The sequence below is a fragment of the Oncorhynchus masou genome, unplaced genomic scaffold, assembly GCF_036934945.1.
Source record: "Oncorhynchus masou masou isolate Uvic2021 unplaced genomic scaffold, UVic_Omas_1.1 unplaced_scaffold_1005, whole genome shotgun sequence".
Classification (NCBI taxonomy): domain Eukaryota; kingdom Metazoa; phylum Chordata; class Actinopteri; order Salmoniformes; family Salmonidae; genus Oncorhynchus; species Oncorhynchus masou.
The window spans coordinates 159,869-180,609 of NW_026999747.1; the positions used below are offsets into that span (position 1 = coordinate 159,869).

A 20,741-nucleotide genomic window follows, 5' to 3' on the forward strand; every position below is an offset into this window, starting at 1 on the left:
CTACAGGGTTACATACAGGAGAGCTGTCTACAGGGTTACATACAGGAGAGCAGTCTACAGGGTTACATACAGGAGAGCAGTCTACAGGGTTACATACCATGGATCAGTCTACAGGGTTACATACAGGAGAGCAGTCTACAGGGTTACATACAGGAGAGCAGTCTACAGGGTTACATACAGGAGAGCTGTCTACAGGGTTACATACTGGAGAGCAGTCAACAGGGTTACATACTGGAGAGCAGTCTACAGGGTTACATACAGGAGAGCAGTCTACAGGGTTACGTACAGGAGAGCAGTCTACAGGGTTACATACAGGAGAGCTGTCTACAGGGTTACATACAGGAGAGCAGTCTACAGGGTTACATACAGGAGAGCTGTCAACAGGGTTACATACAGGAGAGCAGTCTACAGGGTTACATACAGGAGAGCTGTCTACAGGGTTACATACAGGAGAGCAGTCTACAGGGTTACATACAGGAGAGCTGTCAACAGGGTTACATACTGGAGAGCAGTCTACAGGGTTACATACAGGAGAGCAGTCTACAGGGTTACATACAGGAGAGCTGTCTACAGGGTTACATACAGGAGAGCAGTCTACAGGGTTACATACAGGAGAGCAGTCTACAAGGTTACATACCATGGATCAGTCTACAGGGTTACATACAGGAGAGCAGTCTACAGGGTTACATACAGGAGAGCTGTCTACAGGGTTACATACTGGAGAGCAGTCAACAGGGTTACATACTGGAGAGCAGTCTACAGGGTTACATACAGGAGAGCAGTTTTCAGGGTTACATTCTGGGAACCTTTCTTGTTGCTGTTTGTTTTTGTTGGTTGTCTTAGCTCAGCTAATTTTTTTATTACAATCTTCCGATTGGCCCAACCAAACTCTCTTCCGATTGGCACAACCAAACTCTCTTCCGATTGGCACAACCGCGCACTCTTCCGATTGGCCCAACCGCGCACTCTTCCGATTGGCCCAACCGCGCACTCTTCCGATTGGCCCAACCGCGCACTCTTCCGATTGGCCCAACCGCGCACTCTTCCGATTGGCCCAACCGCGCACTCTTCCGATTGGCCCAACCGCGCACTCTTCCGATTGGCCCAACCGCGCACTCTTCCGATTGGCCCAACCGCGCACTCTTCCGATTGGCCCAACCGCGCACTCTTCCGATTGGCCCAACCGCGCACTCTTCCGATTGGCCCAACCGCGCACTCTTCCGATTGGCCCAACCGCGCACTCTTCTGATTGGCCCAACCGCGCACTCTTCTGATTGGCCCAACCAAACTCTCTTCTGATTGGCACAACCAAACTCTCTTCTGATTGGCACAACCAAACTATCTTCTGATTGGCACAACCATCTTTTACAGCCACAAGCACACCCTTCCCCTGACTCACCCATGCAGTTGAGGAACTCCCCTCTCCCCCCAACTCACCCATGAAGTTGAGGTAGCCCTCTTCCCCCCTGACTCACCCACAAAGTTGAGGTTGTCCTCTTCCCCCCCCCAACTCACCCATGAATTTGAGTTAGCCCTCTTCCCCCTTGACTCACCCATGAAGTTGAGGTGGCCCCCTCTCTCCCCAACTCACCCATGAAGTTGAGTTAGCCCTCTCCCCCCCTGACTCACCCATGAAGTTGAGGTGCCCCCCTCTCCCCCAACTCACCCATGAAGTTGAGTTAGCCCTCTCCCCCCCTGACTCACCCATGAAGTTGAGGTAGCCCTCTTCCCCCCAACTCACCCATGAAGTTGAGGTAGCCCTCTCCCTCCCTGACTCACCCATGAAGTTGAGGTACTCCCCTCTCCCCCCAACTCACCCATGAAGTTGAGGTGGCCCCCTCTCTCCCCAACTCACCCATGAAGTTGAGTTAGCCCTCTTCCCCCCTGACTCCCAACTCACCCATGAAGTTGAGTTAGCCCGCTTCCCCCCTGACTCACCCATTAAGTTGAGGTAGCCCTCTCCCCCCGACTCACCCATGAAGTTGAGGTGGCCCCCTCTCTCCCCAACTCACCCATGAAGTTGAGGTAGCCCTCTCCCACCCTGACTCACCCATGAAGTTGAGGTAGCCCTCTCCCCCCCTGACTCACCCATGAAGTTGAGGTAGCCCTCTCCCCAACTCACCCATAAAGTTGAGGTAGCCCTCTCCCCAACTAACCCATGAAGTTGAGGTAGCCCTCTCCCCAACTCACCCATGAAGTTGAGGTAGCCCTCTCCCCCCAGAGCGTGTGTGAGGAGGCGGATCATCTTATGTAGCTGGATGCCTCGGTCGATGACGGGAGTCATGGGGATCAGGGAACTCATGTTGGTGTACATCTCTTTATCCATCAGCCAGAAGGCCAGGGACTTATCACCTACCAGAGACTAGAGACAGAGATGAAGAGAGAGAGATGAAGAGATAGAGAGAGATGTAGCGAGAGAAATTAAGAGAGAGAGATGGAGAGACAGATGGGGAGAGAGATGGAGAGAGAGATGAAGAGAGAGAGACGGAGAGAGAGATGACATAAGAGAGAGACAGAGAGAGAGATGACGAGAGAGAGATGAAGAGCGAGAGAGAGATGGAGAGAGAGATGAAGAGAGATGGAGAGAGAGATGAAGAGAGAGAGATGAAGACAGAGAGATGAAGAGAGAGAGAAAGATATAGCGAGAGAGATGAGAGAGAGATGAAGAGAGAGATGAAGACAGAGAGATGAAGAGAGAGAGATGAAGACAGAGAGATGAAGAGAGAGAGAAAGATATAGCGAGAGAGATGAAGAGAGAGAGATGAAGAGAGAGATGAAGACAGAGAGATGAAGAGAGAAAGATATAGAGAGAGAGATGAAGAGAGAGAGATGTAGACAGAGAGATGAAGAGAGAGAGATGACGAGAGAGAGAAAGATATAGCGAGAGATGAAGAGTGAGAGATGAAGAGATAGAGATATAGCGAGAGATGAAGAGAGAGATGAAGAGCGAGAGAGAGATGGAGAGAGAGATGAAGAGAGAGAGATGAAGACAGAGAGATGAAGAGAGAGATGAAGACAGAGAGATGAAGAGAGAGAGAAAGATATAGAGAGAGAGATGAAGAGAGAGACGGAGAGAGAGATGACAAGAGAGAGAGAGATGACGAGAGAGAGATGAAGAGCGAGAGAGATGGAGAGAGAGATGAAGACAGAGAGATGAAGAGAGAGATGAAGAGAGAGAGATGGAGAAAGAAACCCCATTTGTGAGTGTCATATTTATTTCACTTTCGTTTATGATCTATTTCACTTGCTTTTTTAGTGTAAACACATGTCTCCCTTGCCAATAAAGCCTTTTGAATTGAAAGAGATGTAGAGAGAGAGAGAGAGATACACACACGGCCAAAATGATGTATTTTGTATTTATGATGGATCCTCCTAAATCGTCTGCCAGCTTCCTGGAGTCCGGCGGAATTCAAGCAGTTATACAATCACAGAACATTCATTACAGAATTCACAACACACAAGTGTGTTCCCTCAGGCCCATACTCCACTACCACATATCTACAACGCAAAAATACACGTGTACACGAGTGTGTAGAGTGAGTATGTTATCATGTGTCTGCGCCTGTGTGTTTCTTTTCACCCCCACTGTCCCACTGTATTTTTATGTTTTTTTTACATCTGATTCTACTGCTTGTATCTTGACTCTATTCCTGATGTGGAATAGAGTTCAATGTAGTCATGGCTCTATGTAGTACTGTGGAATAGAGTTCCATGTAGTCATGGCTCTATGTAGTACTGTGGAATAGAGTTCCATGTAGTCATGGCTCTATGTAGTACTGTGGAATAGAGTTCCATGTAGTCATGGCTCTATGTAGTACTGTGGAATAGAGTTCCATGTAGTCATGTCTCTATGTAGTACTGTGGAATAGAGTTCCATGTAGTCATGTTTCTATGTAGTACTGTGGAATAGAGTTCCATGTGGTCATGGCTCTATGTAGTACTGTGGAATAGAGTTCCATGTAGTCATGTCTCTATGTGGTACTGTGGAATAGAGTTCCATGTAGTCATGGCTCTATGTAGTACTGTGGAATAGAGTTCCATGTAGTCATGGCTCTATGTAGTACTGTGGAATAGAGTTCCATGTAGTCATGGCTCTATGTAGTACTGTGGAATAGAGTTCCATGTAGTCATGGCTCTATGTAGTACTGTGGAATAGAGTTCCATGTAGTCATGGCTCTATGTAGTACTGTGGAATAGAGTTCCATGTAGTCATGGCTCTATGTAGTACTGTGGAATAGAGTTCCATGTAGTCATGGCTCCATGTAGTACTGTGGAATAGAGTTCCATGTAGTCATGGCTCCATGTAGTACTGTGGAATAGAGTTCCATGTAGTCATGGCTCTATGTAGTACTGTGGAATAGAGTTCCATGTAGTCATGGCTCTATGTAGTACTGTGGAATAGAGTTCCATGTAGTCATGGCTCTATGTAGTACTGTGGAATAGAGTTCCATGTAGTCATGGCTCTATGTAGTACTGTGGAATAGAGTTCCATGTAGTCATGGCTCTATGTAGTACTGTGGAATAGAGTTCCATGTAGTCATGGCTCTATGTAGTACTGTGGAATAGAGTTCCATGTAGTCATGGCTCTATGTAGTACTGTGGAATAGAGTTCCTTGTAGTCATGGCTCTATGTAGTACTGTGGAATAGAGTTCCATGTAGTCATGGCTCTATGTAGTACTGTGGAATAGAGTTCCATGTAGTCATGGCTCTATGTAGTACTGTGGAATAGAGTTCCATGTAGTCATGGCTCTATGTAGTACTGTGTGCCTCCCGTAGTCTGTTCTGGACTTGGGGACTGTGAAGAGACCTCTGGTGGCATGTCGTGTGGGGTATGCATGGGGTGTCCGAGCTGTGTACCAGTAGTTCAAACAGACAGCTCGGTTCATTCAACATGCCAACTCTTACAAAAACAGGTAGTGATGAAATCATTCTCTCCTCCACTTTCAACCAGGAGAGATTGACATGCATATTATTAATGTTAGCTCTCTGTGTACATCCAAGGGCCAGCTGTGCTGCTCTGTTCTGAGACAATTACAATTTTCCCGAGTCCCTTTTTGTGGCACCTGACCACACGACTGAACAGTAGTCCAGGTGCGACAAAACTAGGGCCTGTAGGACCTGCCTTGTTGACAGTGTTGTTAAGAAGTTAGAAACTAGGGCCTGTAGGACCTGCCTTGTTGATAGTGTTGTTAAGAAGGTAGAAACTAGGGCCTGTAGGACCTGCCTTGTTGATAGTGTTGTTAAGAAGGTAGAAACTAGGGCCTGAAACTAGGGCCTGCCTTGTTGATAGTGTTGTTAAGAAGGTAGAAACTAGGGCCTGTAGGACCTGCCTTGTTGATAGTGTTGTTAAGAAGGTAGAAACTAGGGCCTGTAGGACCTGCCTTGTTGATAGTGCTGTTAAGAAGGTAGAAACTAGGGCCTGTAGAACCTGCCTTGTTGATAGTGCTGTTAAGAAGGTAGAAACTAGGGCCTGTAGGACCTGCCTTGTTGATAGTGTTGTTAAGAAGGTAGAAACTAGGGCCTGTAGTACCTGCCTTGTTGATAGTGTTGTTAAGAAGGTAGAAACTAGGGCCTGTAGTACCTGCCTTGTTGATAGTGTTGTTAAGAAGGTAGAAACTAGGGCCTGTAGTACCTGCCTTGTTGATAGTGTTGTTAAGAAGGTATAAACTAGGGCCTGTAGGACCTGCCTTGATGATAGTGCTGTTAAGAAGGTAGAAACTAGGGCCTGTAGGACCTGCCTTGTTGATAGTGCTGTTAAGAAGGTAGAAACTAGGGCCTGTAGGACCTGCCTTGTTGATAGTGCTGTTAAGAAGGTAGAAACTAGGGCCTGTAGGACCTGCCTTGTTGATAGTGTTGTTAAGAAGGTAGAAACTAGAGCCTGTAGTACCTGCCTTGATGATAGTGCTGTTAAGAAGGTAGAAACTAGGGCCTGTAGGACCTGCCTTGTTGATAGTGCTGTTAAGAAGGTAGAAACTAGGGCCTGTAGGACCTGCCTTGTTGATAGTGCTGTTAAGAAGGTAGAAACTAGGACCTGCCTTGTTGATAGTGTTGTTAAGAAGGTAGAAACTAGGGCCTGTAGGACCTGCCTTGTTGATAGTGTTGTTAAGAAGGTAGAAACTAGGGCCTGTAGGACCTGCCTTGTTGATAGTGCTGTTAAGAAGGTAGAAACTAGGGCCTGTAGAACCTGCCTTGTTGATAGTGCTGTTAAGAAGGTAGAAACTAGGGCCTGTAGGACCTGCCTTGTTGATAGTGTTGTTAAGAAGGTAGAAACTAGGGCCTGTAGTACCTGCCTTGTTGATAGTGTTGTTAAGAAGGTAGAAACTGGGGCCTGTAGTACCTGCCTTGTTGATAGTGTTGTTAAGAAGGTAGAAACTAGGGCCTGTAGTACCTGCCTTGTTGATAGTGTTGTTAAGAAGGTAGAAACTAGGGCCTGTAGGACCTGCCTTGATGATAGTGCTGTTAAGAAGGTAGAAACATGGCCTGTAGTACCTGCCTTGTTGATAGTGTTGTTAAGAAGGTAGAAACTAGGGCCTGTAGTACCTGCCTTGTTGATAGTGTTGTTAAGAAGGTAGAAACTAGGGCCTGTAGTACCTGCCTTGTTGATAGTGTTGTTAAGAAGGTAGAAACTAGGGCCTGTAGGACCTGCCTTGTTGATAGTGTTGTTAAGAAGGTAGAAACTAGGGCCTGAAACTAGGGCCTGCCTTGTTGATAGTGTTGTTAAGAAGGTAGAAACTAGGGCCTGTAGTACCTGCCTTGTTGATAGTGCTGTTAAGAAGGTAGAAACTAGGGCCTGAAACTAGGGCCTGCCTTGTTGATAGTGTTGTTAAGAAGGTAGAAACTAGGGCCTGTAGGACCTGCCTTGATGATAGTGCTGTTAAGAAGGTAGAAACATGGCCTGTAGTACCTGCCTTGTTGATAGTGTTGTTAAGAAGGTAGAAACTAGGGCTGTTTAGTCATCTCAACTTGCTCAATTTCAACATTATTTATTACAAGATTTAGTTCAGGTTAAGTGAATGATTTGTCCCAAATACATATATTTTAGTTTTTGAAATATTTAGGACTAATTTACTCCTTGCCACCCATTATGAAACTAACTGCAGCTCTCTGTTAAGTGTTGCAGTCATTTCAGTCGCTGTAGTAGTTGATGTGCATAGTGTTGAGTTATCCGCATACATAGACACTCTGTCTTTACTTAAAGCCAGTGGCCTGTCGTTAGTAAAGATTGAAAACACAGCTGCCATGGGAATTCCTGATTCTACCTGGATTATGTTTGAGAGGCTTCCGTTAAAGAACACCCTCTGTGTTCTGTTAGACAGGTAACTCTTTATCCACATTATAGCAGGGGGTGTAAAGCCTTTAAATAAATGTTTTCCGAGCAGCAGACTATGATCGATAATGTCAAAAGCCGCACTGAAGTCTAACAAACCAGCCCCTATAATCTTTTTATCATCAATTTCTCTCAGCCAATCATCAATCATTTGTGTAAGTGCTGTGCTTGTTGAATGTCCTTCCCTAGAAGCGTGCTGAAAGTTTGTTGTAAATTTGTTTACTGTAAAATAGCATTGTATCTGGTCAAACACAATTTTCCCCAAAACTTTACTAACGGTTGGTAACAGTGCTCCCGAGTGGTGCAGCGGTCTAAGGCACTGCATTGTCAGTGCAAGAGGTGTCACTACAGTCCCTGGTTCGAATCCAGGCTGTATCACATCCAGCCGGTTGAGGTCAGGGCTCTGAGCAAGCCAGTCAAGTTCTTCCACACTGATCTCAACAAACCATTTCTGTACGAACATTCCTTTGTGCACAGTGGCATTGTCATGCTGAAACAGGAAAGGGCCTTCCCCAAACTGTTGCCACAAAGTTGGAAGCACAGAATTTTCTAGAATGTCAATGTATGCTGTAGCGTTAACATTTCCCTTCACTGGAACTAAGGGACCAAACCATGAAAAACAGCCCCAGACCACAGTTCCTCATCCACCAAACTTTACAGTTGGCACTACGCATTCAGGCAGGTACTGTTCTCCTGGCATCAGCCAAACCCCAGATTGGTCAGTCGGACTGCCAGATGGTGAAGCGTGGTTCATCACTCCAGAGAATGCGTTTCCACTGCTCCAGAGTCCAATTTCGGCGAGCTTTACACCACTCCAGCCGACGCCTGGCATTGTGCATGGTGATCTTAGGCTTGTGTGCGGTTGCTCGGCCATGGAAACCCATTTTATGAAGCTCCCGACAAACAGTTACTTTTTGCTTCCAGAGGCAATTTGAAACTCGGTAGTGAGTGTTGCAACCAAGGACAGATAATTGTTTTGTGCTAAATGCTTCAGCACTCGACGGCCCCGTTCCGTGAGATTGTGTGGCCTACCACTTCGTCACAATAACAGCACTTACAGTTGACCGGGGGGCAGCTCTATCAGGGCTGCAATTTGGCAAACTGACTTGTTGAAAAGATGGCATCCTATGGCAGTGCCACGTTGAAAGTCACTGAGCTCTTCAGTTAGCCCATTCTACTGCCGATGTTTGTCTATGGAGATTGCATGGAGGAGTGCTCGATTTTTATACACCCGTCGACAAGGAGTGTGACTGAAATAGCAGAGTCCACATACATTTGCCTCCCATAGTGTAGAGAGAGAGAGAGAGATCAAAAAACAGATCAGAGAACTCATGTTGGGGTTCATCTCTTTATCCATTAACGAGAAGGACAGGGATGTATCACCACGGACTAGACACATATGCCTATTATGGGGTACATACACTTATTTGACAGACACAGTTAGACAGTTACAAATTGATTTGATTTGATTTGATTTGAAATCGAGAGCTTGGGACTGTAAGGCTCTATCTACAAACAAATTATTCGGACATAAATTGGCTTTAAAGTGCCCGAACCCCCAGTGGTTTGATCAGTGTCATTTACAGTATTTTATTAGGAGGAGAACATTGAACAGAAAAAGGCCATGTAAGGAACTCAATTTGGACAAAAATGCAGATAGAACTGTACTAGCCCCCCAACCATTAATGTAGATGTGGAGATAGAACTGTCCTAGCCCCCAACCATTAATGTAGATGTGGAGATAGAACTGTCCTAGCCCCCAACCATTAATGTAGATGTGGAGATAGAACTGTCCTAGCCCCCAGCCCTTAATGTAGATGTGGAGATAGAACTGTCCTAGCCCCCCAACCCTTAATGTAGATGTGGAGATAGAACTGTCCTAGCCCCCAGCCCTTAATGTAGATGTGGAGATAGAACTGTCCTAGCCCCCCAACCCTTAATGTAGATGTGGAGATAGAACTGTCCTAGCCCCCAGCCCTTAATGTAGATGTGGAGATAGAACTGTCCTAGCCCCCAGCCCTTAATGTAGATGTGGAGATAGAACTGTCCTAGCCCCTAACCCTTAATGTAGATGTGGAGATAGAACTGTCCTAGCCCCTAACCCTTAATATAGATGTGGAGATAGAACTGTCCTAGCCCCTAACCCTTAATGTAGATGTGGAGATAGAACTGTCCTACCCCCCAACCCTTAATGTAGATGTGGAGATAGAACTGTCCTAGCCCCTAACCCTTAATGTAGATGTGGAGATAGAACTGTCCTAGCCCCCAACCCTTAATGTAGATGTGGAGATAGAACTGTCCTAGCCCCCAGCCCTTAATGTAGATGTGGAGATAGAACTGTCCTAGCCCCCAGCCCTTAATGTAGATGTGGAGATAGAACTGTCCTAGCCCCTAACCCTTAATGTAGATGTGGAGATAGAACTGTCCTAGCCCCCCAGCCCTTAATGTAGATGTGGAGATAGAACTGTCCTAGCCCCCAGCCCTTAATGTAGATGTGGAGATAGAACTGTACTAGCCCCCCAGCCCTTAATGTAGATGTGGAGATAGAACTGTCCTAGCCCCCAGCCCTTAATGTAGATGTGGAGATAGAACTGTCCTAGCCCCCAGGCCTTAATGTAGATGTGGAGATAGAACTGTCCTAGCCCCTAACCCTTAATGTAGATGTGGAGATAGAACTGTCCTAGCCCCTAACACTTAACCTAGATGTAGATGTAGAGATAGAACTGTCCTAGCCCCTAACCCTTAATGTAGATGTGGAGATAGACCTGTCCTAGCCCCTAACCCTTAATGTAGATGTGGAGATAGAACTGTCCTAGCCCCTAACCATTAATGTAGATGTGGAGATAGAACTGTCCTAGCCCCTAACCCTTAATGTAGATGTGGAGATAGAACTATCCTAGCCCCTAACCCTTAATGTAGATGTGGAGATAGAACTGTCCTAGCCCCTAACCCTTAATGTAGATGTGGAGATAGAACTGTCCTAGCCCCCAGCCCTTAATGTAGATGTGGAGATAGAACTGTCCTAGCCCCCAAACCTTAATGTAGATGTGGAGATAGAACTGTCCTAGCCCCTAACCATTAATGTAGATGTGGAGATAGAACTGTCCTAGCCCCTAACCCTTAATGTAGATGTGGAGATAGAACTGTCCTAGCCCCTAACCCTTAATGTAGATGTGGAGATAGAACTGTCCTAGCCCCTAACCCTTAATGTAGATGTGGAGATAGAACTGTCCTAACCCCTAACCCTTAATGTAGATGTGGAGATAGAACTGACCTAGCCCCTAACCATTAATGTAGATGTGGAGATAGAACTGTCCTAGCCCCCAGCCCTTAATGTAGATGTGGAGATAGAACTGTCCTAGCCCCTAACCCTTAATGTAGATGTGGAGATAGAACTGTCCTAGCCCCTAACCCTTAATGTAGATGTGGAGATAGAACTGTCCTAGCCCCTAACCCTTAATGTAGATGTGGAGATAGAACTGTCCTAGCCCCTAACCCTTAATGTAGATGTGGAGATAGAACTGTCCTAGCCCCTAACCCTTAATGTAGATGTGGAGATAGAACTGTCCTAGCCCCTAACCCTTAACGTAGATGTGGAGATAGAACTGTCCTAGCCCCTAACCCTTAATGTAGATGTGGAGATAGAACTGTCCTAGCCCCCAGCCCTTAATGTAGATGTGGAGATAGAACTGTCCTAGCCCCTAACCATTAATGTAGATGTGGAGATAGAACTGTCCTAGCCCCTAACCCTTAATGTAGATGTGGAGATAGAACTGTCCTAGCCCCTAACCCTTAATGTAGATGTGGAGATAGAACTGTCCTAGCCACTAACCCTTAATGTAGATGTGGAGATAGAACTGTCCTAGCCCCTAACCCTTAATGTAGATGTGGAGATAGAACTGTCCTAGCCCCTAACCCTTAATGTAGATGTGGAGATAGAACTGTCCTAGCCCCTAACCCTTAATGTAGATGTGGAGATAGAACTGTCCTAGCCCCTAACCCTTAATGTAGATGTGGAGATAGAACTGTCCTAGCCCCTAACCCTTAATGTAGATGTGGAGATAGAACTGTCCTAGCCCCCAGCCCTTAATGTAGATGTGGAGATAGAACTGTCCTAGCCCCTAACCCTTAATGTAGATGTGGAGATAGAACTGTCCTAGCCCCTAACCCTTAATGTAGATGTGGAGATAGAACTGTCCTAGCCCCTAACCCTTAATGTAGATGTGGAGATAGAAATGTCCTAGCCCCTAACCCTTAATGTAGATGTGGAGATAGAACTGTCCTAGCCCCCAACCCTTAATGTAGATGTTAGGGGCTAGGACAGTTCTATCTCCACATCTACACCCCTAATTCCAATAATGACCTAATCACGATCTTCAGTTCAGAATGACATTTGATTAAACCAGCTGTGTTTGTTAGGGATTGGAGAACAAGTGTGACACCAATCATGTTAAAGAGGGGGATAACCACCCCTGGACTAGAGGGACAGTACAGAAAGGAAGTGGAGAGACGGAGGATGGAACCACTGTCTCCAGGGTGCCATATGCGGTCCGTTTCACCAGAGATAGACCTAGAACCGTGTTAAATGAATGAATAAAGAGTTGTGATGATGGGCTGGTTGTGTTACCTGGTCGTGGCTCTCTGCGTAGGCGATGCAGTTCTCTCCGTATCGTCTGTTTGTCAGAGTGTAGACAATGTTACCCATGTCCCAGGCCTCGTCTGCTAATTCCTTCAGAATCTAGACGTCAACATAAGACAAGATGAATTACTGAATACAGCTTCGCAATACACAAAGATTACAATAGGTCTACAGTAGGAAGGGTGGAGACTGGGATTCGAGCTCTCTCTCTCTCTCTCCCTCTCCCTCTCCCTCCCTCCCTCCCTCTCTCTCTCTCCCTCTCCCTCTCTCCCTCCCTCCCTCCCTCCCTCCATCCCTGGCGGAGACAGAGTAGAAGTACCACCTGATTGGAGTAGCCTCATCTCTAACCCTCCATGGGGGGGGGGGGGTTACTGTTCGCCAGAGAGAAGAGAGAACGGTTACTGTTCGCCAGAGAGCTCAACGGTCTGTCCACACAACACCAGCTTGGTTCATCACATTCTCACGTTATTTTTTTATTTCAGTGGCCCTCGTGGCATGATGTGTTGAGGCTGTGTGTCTCTGTCTGCTGTGATGCTGTAGCGTAAAAGCAATAAGGTCAGAGAAGCAGTGCTCTATAATGAAAACAGTCACAGGTAAGAGAGAGTGGAGACATTAGTAGAAGATCCAGGGTAGATGGTGGTAGAGGATACAGGGGAGATGGTGATAGAGAATCTAAGAGAGATGGTGGTAGAGGATACAGGGGAGATGGTGGTAGAGAATCTAAGGGAGATGGTGGTAGAGAATCTAAGGGAGATGGTGGTAGAGAATCTAAGGGAGATGGTAGTAGAGTTTCCAGGGGAGATTTTGGTAGAGGCTCCAGGGAGATGGTGATAGAGGATCCAGGGGAGATGGTGGTAGAGAATCCAGGGGAGATGGTGGTATAGTCTCCAGGGGAGATTTTGGTAGTCTCCAGGGGAGGTGGTGGTAGAGTCTCCAGGGGAGATGGTGGTAGAGGATCCATGGGAGATGGTGGTAGAGGATTCAGGGGAGATGGTGGTAGAGGATCCAGGGGAGATGGTGGTAGAGGATCCAGGGGAGATGGTGATAGAGGATCCAGGGGAGGTGGTGGTAGAGGATCCAGGGGAGATGGTGGTAGAGGATTCAGGGGAGATGGTGGTAGAGTCTCCAGGGGAGGTGGTGGTAGAGGATTCAGGGGAGATGGTGGTAGAGTCTCCAGGGGAGGTGGTGATAGAGGATCCAGGGGAGATGGTGGTAGAGGATCCAGGGGAGGTGTTGATAGAGGATCCAGGGGAGATGGTGATAGAGGATCCAGGGGAGATGGTGGTAGAGTCTCCAGGGGAGGTGTTGATAGAGGATCCAGGGGAGATGGTGGTAGAGGATCCAGGGGAGATGGTGGTAGAGTCTCCAGGGGAGATGGTGATAGAGGATCCAGGGGAGAAGGTGATAGAGGATCCGGTGGAGATGGTGATAGAGGATCCAGGGGAGGTGGTGGTAGAGTCTCCAGGGGAGATGGTGATAGAGGATCCAGGGGAGATGGTGATAGAGGATCCAGGGGAGATGGTGATAGAGGATCCAGGGGAGGTGGTGGTAGAGGATCCAGGGGAGATGGTGATAGAGGATCCAGGGGAGATGGTGATAGAGGATCCAGGGGAGATGGTGATAGAGGATCCAGGGGAGATGGTGATAGAGGATCCAGGGGAGATGGTGGTAGAGGATCCAGGGGAGATGGTGATAGAGGATCCAGGGGAGGTGGTGATAGAGGATCCAGGGGAGGTGGTGGTAGAGGATCCAGGGGAGATGGTGGTAGAGGATCCAGGGGAGATGGTGGTAGAGGATCCAGGGGAGATGGTGGTAGAGGATCCAGGGGAGATGGTGGTAGAGGATCCAGGGGAGATGGTGATAGAGGATCCAGGGGATATGGTGGTAGAGGATCCAGGGGAGATGGTGGTAGAGGATCCAGGGGAGGTGGTGGTAGAGGATCCAGGGGAGATGGTGGTAGAGGATCCAGGGGAGATGGTGGTAGAGGATCCAGGGGAGATGGTGGTAGTCTCCAGGGGAGATGGTGGTAGAGTCTCCAGGGGAGGTGGTGGTAGAGTCTCCAGGGGAGGTGGTGGTAGAGTCTCCAGGGGAGATGGTGGTAGAGGATCCAGGGGAGATGGTGGTAGAGTCCCCTGGGGAGGTGGTGGTAGAGTCTCCAGGGGAGATGGTGGTAGAGGATTCAGGGGAGATGGTGGTAGAGGATCCAGGGGAGATGGTGGTAGAGTCTCCAGGGGAGGTGTTGATAGAGGATCCAGGGGAGATGGTGGTAGAGGATCCAGGGGAGATGGTGGTAGAGGATCCAGGGGAGATGGTGGTAGAGGATACAGGGGAGATGGTGGTAGAGGATCCGGTGGAGATCGCAATTCAAGAGCGAAACATGGTTTTCAAGGTCGGACAGGCAAACAGGAAGGCTTATATTAACCCCTGCTGTACCAAACTAAATTCTAGGTTGGAAGCTAGGAGAAATAATGTGAGAGTTGAGGTAAATACAGGAGATGATTCAGACAGCTACATGAACATGATGATCTCAGTGATAATTCAGATGGAATTATTAACAGGCATAAAACCCGTTTTATAATAGTCTATTTTTCCATGTCCCTCTCTAGATTTATTCTTAACAAAAAATATAAAAACACAACATGCAACAATTTCAAAGATTTTACTGAGTTTGAGTTCATAAAAGAAAATCAGTCAATTGAAATGAATTCATTAGACCCTTATCTATGGATTACACATGACTGGGCATTTGTCCACCTAAAGGGCTTTATTTCAGACATAAATACTCCTCAGTTTCATCAGCTGTCCAGGTGGCTGGTCTCAGACAATCCCACAGGTGAAGAAGCCAGGTGTGGAGGTCCTGAGCTGGAGTGGTTGTACGTGGTCTCGGGTTGTGATGCCGGCTGGACATACTGCCAAATTCTCTAAAATGATGGAGGCGGTTTATGGTAGAGAAATGAACCTTAAATTCTCTGGCAACAGTTCTGCTGGACAATCCTTCAGTCACCATGCCAATTGCACGCTCCGTCAAAACTTGAGACATCTGTGGTATTGTGTTGTGTGACAAAAGTGCACATTTTAGAGTGACCTTTTATTGTCCCCAGCACAAGGTGCACCTGTGTATTGATTGTGCTGTTTAATCAGCTTCTTGATATGCCACACATGTCAGGTGGATGGATTATCTTGGCAAAGGAGAAATGCTCACTAACCGGGATGTAAACACATTTGTACAAAACATTTGAGAGAAATAAGTAGATTCAACTGCAGTCAAGTAAGTAGATTAACTAGCAGTAAAGTACTCAACTACACTAAATTAAACTCAACTGCAAAAAAGTCGACTCAACTGCAGTCAAGTAAGCAGACTCAACTACGATAAAATAAGTCGACAACTACAGTCAAGTACAGAGCTAAACTAAATTAAACTCAACTGCAGTCAAGTACGTAGATTCAACTACAGTAAAATAACTAGACAACTGCAGTAAAGTAGACTCTACTACAGTAAAATAACTAGACAACTGCAGTAAAGTAGACTCTACTACAGTAAAATAACTAGACAACTGCAGTAAAGTAGACTCTACTACAGTAAAATAACTAGACAACTGCAGTAAAGTAGACTCTACTACAGTAAAATAACTAGACAACTGCAGTAAAGTAGACTCTACTACAGTAAAATAACTAGACAACTGCAGTAAAGTAGACTCTACTACAGTAAAATAACTAGACAACTGCAGTAAAGTAGACTCTACTACAGTAAAATAACTAGACAACTGCAGTAAAGAAAGCAGACTCGACTACTCAGTAAAGAAAGCAGACTCGACTACAGTAAAGAAAGTAGACTAAACTACAGTAAAGAAAGTAGACTAAACTACAGTAGAGAAAGTAGACTCAACTACAGTAGAGAAAGTAGACACAACTACAGTAAAGAAAGTAGACACAACTACATTAAAGAAAGTAGACTCAACTTACAGTAGAGAAAGTAGACTCAACTACAGTAAAGAAAGTAGACTCAACTACAGTTGGAGCTGGAAGGCTGGATTAACAGCATGGATTCTCCACTTGTCTGTGTGTAAAACTAATCCAGTATATATCTGCATGGTGCTGTGATTTCTCCTTTTGTGTCAGTCTACAGGCTACGGCCTACAGTCTACGGCCTACAGTCTACAATCTACAGGCTACAGTATACGGCCTACAGGCTACGGCCTACAGTCTACGGCCTACAGGCTACGGCCTACAGTCTACAATCTACAGGCTACAGTCTACGGCTTACAGTCTACGGCCTACAGTCTACAATCTACAGGCTACAGTATACGGCCTACAGTCTACAATCTACAGGCTACAGTATACGGCCTACAGTCTACAATCTACAGGCTACAGTATACGGCCTACAGGCTACGGCCTACAGTCTACAATCTACAGGCTACAGTATACGGCCTACAGTCTACAATCTACAGGCTACAGTATACGGCCTACAGTCTACAATCTACAGGCTACAGTATACGGCCTACAGGCTACGGCCTACAGTCTACAATCTACAGGCTACAGTATACGGCCTACAGTCTACAATCTACAGGCTACAGTATACGGCCTACAGGCTACGGCCCACAGTCTACGGCCTACAGTTTATGGCCTACAGTCTACAGCCTGCCTGAGGCTGTGTCAATCTGCTTTGTGTGTGTCTGAGGGTGGTTGGGGGGGGTTATGGCTCTGTCGTCCTGCTCTGTGTGTGTGTGTGGTATTTTGGCCATGCTGTGAAGCTGTACTATACATCTACCCAGCCTTTTATCTTGGAGTCAAACTTTACTTTATTTAGTAAAAGGAGATGTGTAGAAAGTTGAAGAGCGTGACAGAGAAACTGCGTGGAGCCTCTTACATGCTGTGTGTGTGTCTGTATCTTCTCACACATTGTTAATGTACTCTGCCTCTCTCAGCAGTGGGTTTACCCCTCACACACACACACACACACACACACACACACACACACACACACACACACACACACACACACACACACACACAATACCAACGGCTCTCAGCCTACTCTGACCTTCCTTAGTAATGCTTGGCTAGCTGACCAGTCAGTCAGTTGTGTGTGTGTGTGTGTGTCAGTTAGTCAACATGCTGTGTACCACTAGGCTAGCTACCACTGAGACCCAGCCCTGTGTGTCCATCGGTCCGCGAACCTTAACGTTCTGCTGGATTAGTCAGAGGCCCTGCCTGCCGCTGGAGACGCCACTGCTGCAAAACAACATGGACTCGCTACTTCAATATTCATCTGGAGAGGGATTTCTTTCTGGTTGCAATTTTTTCAGAATAATTTTGGTCCCCCCCCCCCACCCACCCACACGAGGAGGGGGGCCATGGATGGTTTGCCCCCCACCCCCCCACCCCCACGAGGAGGGGGGCCGTGGCTGGTCTGGCTAGAGGAAAGGGAGCAAAGCACACTGTGTTAATTCATGCATTTTATCAGCGCTGGGAAGCGGTCATGTGTTTCTGAACGCAGATACAGAATGTGTGTGTGTTCTATTTCTGAATGTAGATAGTTGTACTTTGAGGCCAGCTGAATGTAGATAGAGGTGCTTTGAGGCCAGCTGAATGTAGATAGGGGTGCTTTGAGGCCAGCTGAATGTAGATAGAGGTGCTTTGAGGCCAGCTGAATGCAGATAGAGGTCCTGTGAGGCCAGCTGAATGTAGATAGGGGTGCTTTGAGGCCAGCTGAATGTAGATAGAGGTGCTTTGAGGCCAGCTGAATGTAGATAGAGGTCCTGTGAGGCCAGCTGAATGTAGATAGAGCTGCTTTGAGGCCAGCTGAATGTAGATAGGGGTGCTTTGAGGCCAGCTGAATGTAGATAGAGGTCCTGTGAGGCCAGCTGAATGTAGATATAGGTCCTGTGAGGCCAGCTGAATGTAGATAGAGATCATTTTAGGTAGAGGCCCCTCAGTGATACAAATGGGCAGGAGTAGAGACCCCTCAGTGATACGAATGGGCAGGGGTAGAGGCCCCTCAGTGAAATGAATGGGCAGGGGTAGTGTGGTAGCATCAACCAACATGCTGTGTGTATCTGTGTGTATCTGTGTGTTAGCACCGACCAACAGGCTGTGTGTATCTGTGTGTATCTGTGTGTTGGCACCAACCAACAGGCTGTGTGTATCTGTGTGTTGGCACTAACCAACAGGCTGTGTGTATCTGTGTGTTAGCACCAAGCAACAGGCTGTATGTATCTGTGTGTTAGCACCAACCAACAGGCTGTGTGTATCTGTGTGTATCTGTGTGTATCTGTGTGTTAGCACCAACCAACAGGCTGTGCGTATCTGTGTGTTGGCACCAACCAACAGGCTGTGTGTATCTGTGTGTTAGCACCAACAGGCTGTGTGTATCTGTGTGTTAGCACCAACAGGCTGTGTGTATCTGTGTGTTAGCACCAACAGGCTGTGTGTATCTGTGTGTTAGCACCAACAGGCTGTGTGTATCTGTGTGTTAGCACCAACAGGCTGTGTGTATCTGTGTGTATCTGTGTGTTGGTACCAAGCAACATGCTGTGTGTATCTATGTGTTGGCACCGACCAACAGGCTGTGCGTATCTGTGTGTTGGCACCAACCAACAGGCTGTGTGTACAGTGCCTTGCGAAAGTATTCGGCCCCCTTGAACTTTGCGACCTTTTGCCACATTTCAGGCTTCAAACATAAAGATATAAAACTGTATTTTTTTGTGAAGAATCAACAACAAGTGGGACACAATCATGAAGTGGAACAACATTTATTGGATATTTCAAACTTTTGTAACAAATCAAAAACTGAAAAATTGGGCATGCAAAATTATTCAGCCCCCTTAAGTTAATACTTTGTAGTGCCACCTTTTGCTGCGATTACAGCTGTAAGTCGCTTGGGGTATGTCTCTATCAGTTTTGCACATCGAGAGACTGACATTTTTTCCCATTCCTCCTTGCAAAACAGCTCGAGCTCAGTGAGGTTGGATGGAGAGCATTTGTGAACAGCTGTTTTCAGTTCTTTCCACATATTCTCGATTGGATTCAGGTCTGGACTTTGACTTGGCCATTCTAACACCTGGATATGTTTATTTTTGAACCATTCCATTGTATATTTTGCTTTATGTTTTGGATCATTGTCTTGTTGGAAGACAAATCTCCGTCCCAGTCTCAGGTCTTTTGCAGACTCCATCAGGTTTTCTTCCAGAATGGTCCTGTATTTGGCTCCATCCATCTTCTCATCAATTTTAACCATCTTCCCTGTCCCTGCTGAAGAAAAGCAGATCCAAACCATGATGCTGCCACCACCATGTTTGACAGTGGGGATGGTGTGTTCAGGGTGATGAGCTGTGTTGCTTTTACGCCAAACATAACGTTTTGCATTGTTGCCAAAAAGTTCAATTTTGGTTTCATCTGACCAGAGCACCTTCTTCCACATGTTTGGTGTGTCTCCCAGGTGGCTTGTGGCAAACTTTAAACGACACTTTTTATGGATATCTTTAAGAAATGGCTTTCTTCTTGCCACTCTTCCATAAAGGCCTGATTTGTGCAATATACGACTGATTGTTGTCCTATGGACAGAGTCTCCCACCTCAGCTGTAGATCTCTGCAGTTCATCCAGAGTGATCATGGGCCTCTTGGCTGCATCTCTGATCAGTCTTCTCCTTGTATGAGCTAAAAGTTTAGAGGGACGGCCAGGTCTTGGTAGATTTGCAGTGGTCTGATACTCCTTCCATTTCAATATTATCGCTTGCACAGTGCTCCTTGGGATGTTTAAAGCTTGGGAAATCTTTTTGTATCCAAATCTGGCTTTAAACTTCTTCACAACAGTATCTTGGACCTGCCTGGTGTGTTCCTTGTTCTTCATGATGCTCTCTGCGCTTTTAACGGACCTCTGAGACTATCACAGTGCAGGTGCATTTATATGGAGACTTGATTTACACACAGGTGGATTGTATTTATCATCATTAATCATTTAGGTCAACATTGGATCATTCAGAGATCCTCACTGAACTTCTGGAGAGAGTTTGCTGCACTGAAAGTAAAGGGGCTGAACGCCCAATTTTTCAGTTTTTGATTTGTTACAAAAGTTTGAAATATGCAATAAATGTCGTTCCACTTCATGATTGTGTCCCACTTGTTGTTGATTCTTCACAAAAAAATACAGTTTTATATCTTTATGTTTGAAGCCTGAAATGTGGCAAAAGGTCGCAAAGTTCAAGGGGGCCGAATACTTTCGCAAGGCACTGTATCTGTGTGTTAGCACCAACAGGCTGTGTGTATCTGTGTGTTGGCACCAAGCAACATGCTGTGTGTATCTGTGTGTTGGCACCAAGCAACATGCTGTGTGTATCTGTGTGAATCTGTGTGTTAGCACCGACCAACAGGCTGTGTGTATCTGTGTGTATCTGTGTGTTGGCACCAACCAACAGGCTGTGAAAAATGAAGCTTTCCTAATGCAGCAGATATGGTGGCAGTCTAAGTTGGTGATTGGATCTGATTAGAACCCTGTCACTCCTAATGGATCATTTTACCAAAGCCCTCACATTTAACAGACAACCTTCCCTGCAGCTACAACAGATTGATATGTAATGGAAACAATTAAGAGCTGAAGGAGGATTGGAGAGGGGAGGAGGAGAGGGGAGGAAGAGAGGAGGACAGGGGAGGAGCAGAGAAGAGGGGGGAGGAGGAGGACAGGGGAGGGGAGGAGGAGAGGGGAGGAAGAGAGGAGGAGAGGAAGAGAGGAGAGGGGAGGAGGAGAGAAGAGGAGAGGGGAGGAGGAGGACAGGGGA

The 20,741-nt window shown here is 46.6% G+C and overlaps 1 protein-coding gene across 1 annotated transcript in view; it reads right to left on the minus strand.

Moving 5' to 3' along the window:
- Nucleotides 1-737: 737 nt before the first annotated feature.
- Nucleotides 738-20,741, minus strand: part of LOC135528655 (1,4-alpha-glucan-branching enzyme-like) — a 69,983-nt gene continuing 49,979 nt past the window's right edge. Inside the window, exons 4-7 of the mRNA XM_064957770.1 lie at nucleotides 11,956-12,066; nucleotides 2,191-2,362; nucleotides 967-1,345; nucleotides 738-756 (exon numbers count right to left, since the gene is read on the minus strand). Of these exons, the coding sequence (XP_064813842.1) occupies nucleotides 738-756; nucleotides 967-1,345; nucleotides 2,191-2,362; nucleotides 11,956-12,066 (681 nt within the window). The remainder of the gene's footprint in view (nucleotides 757-966; nucleotides 1,346-2,190; nucleotides 2,363-11,955; nucleotides 12,067-20,741) is intronic.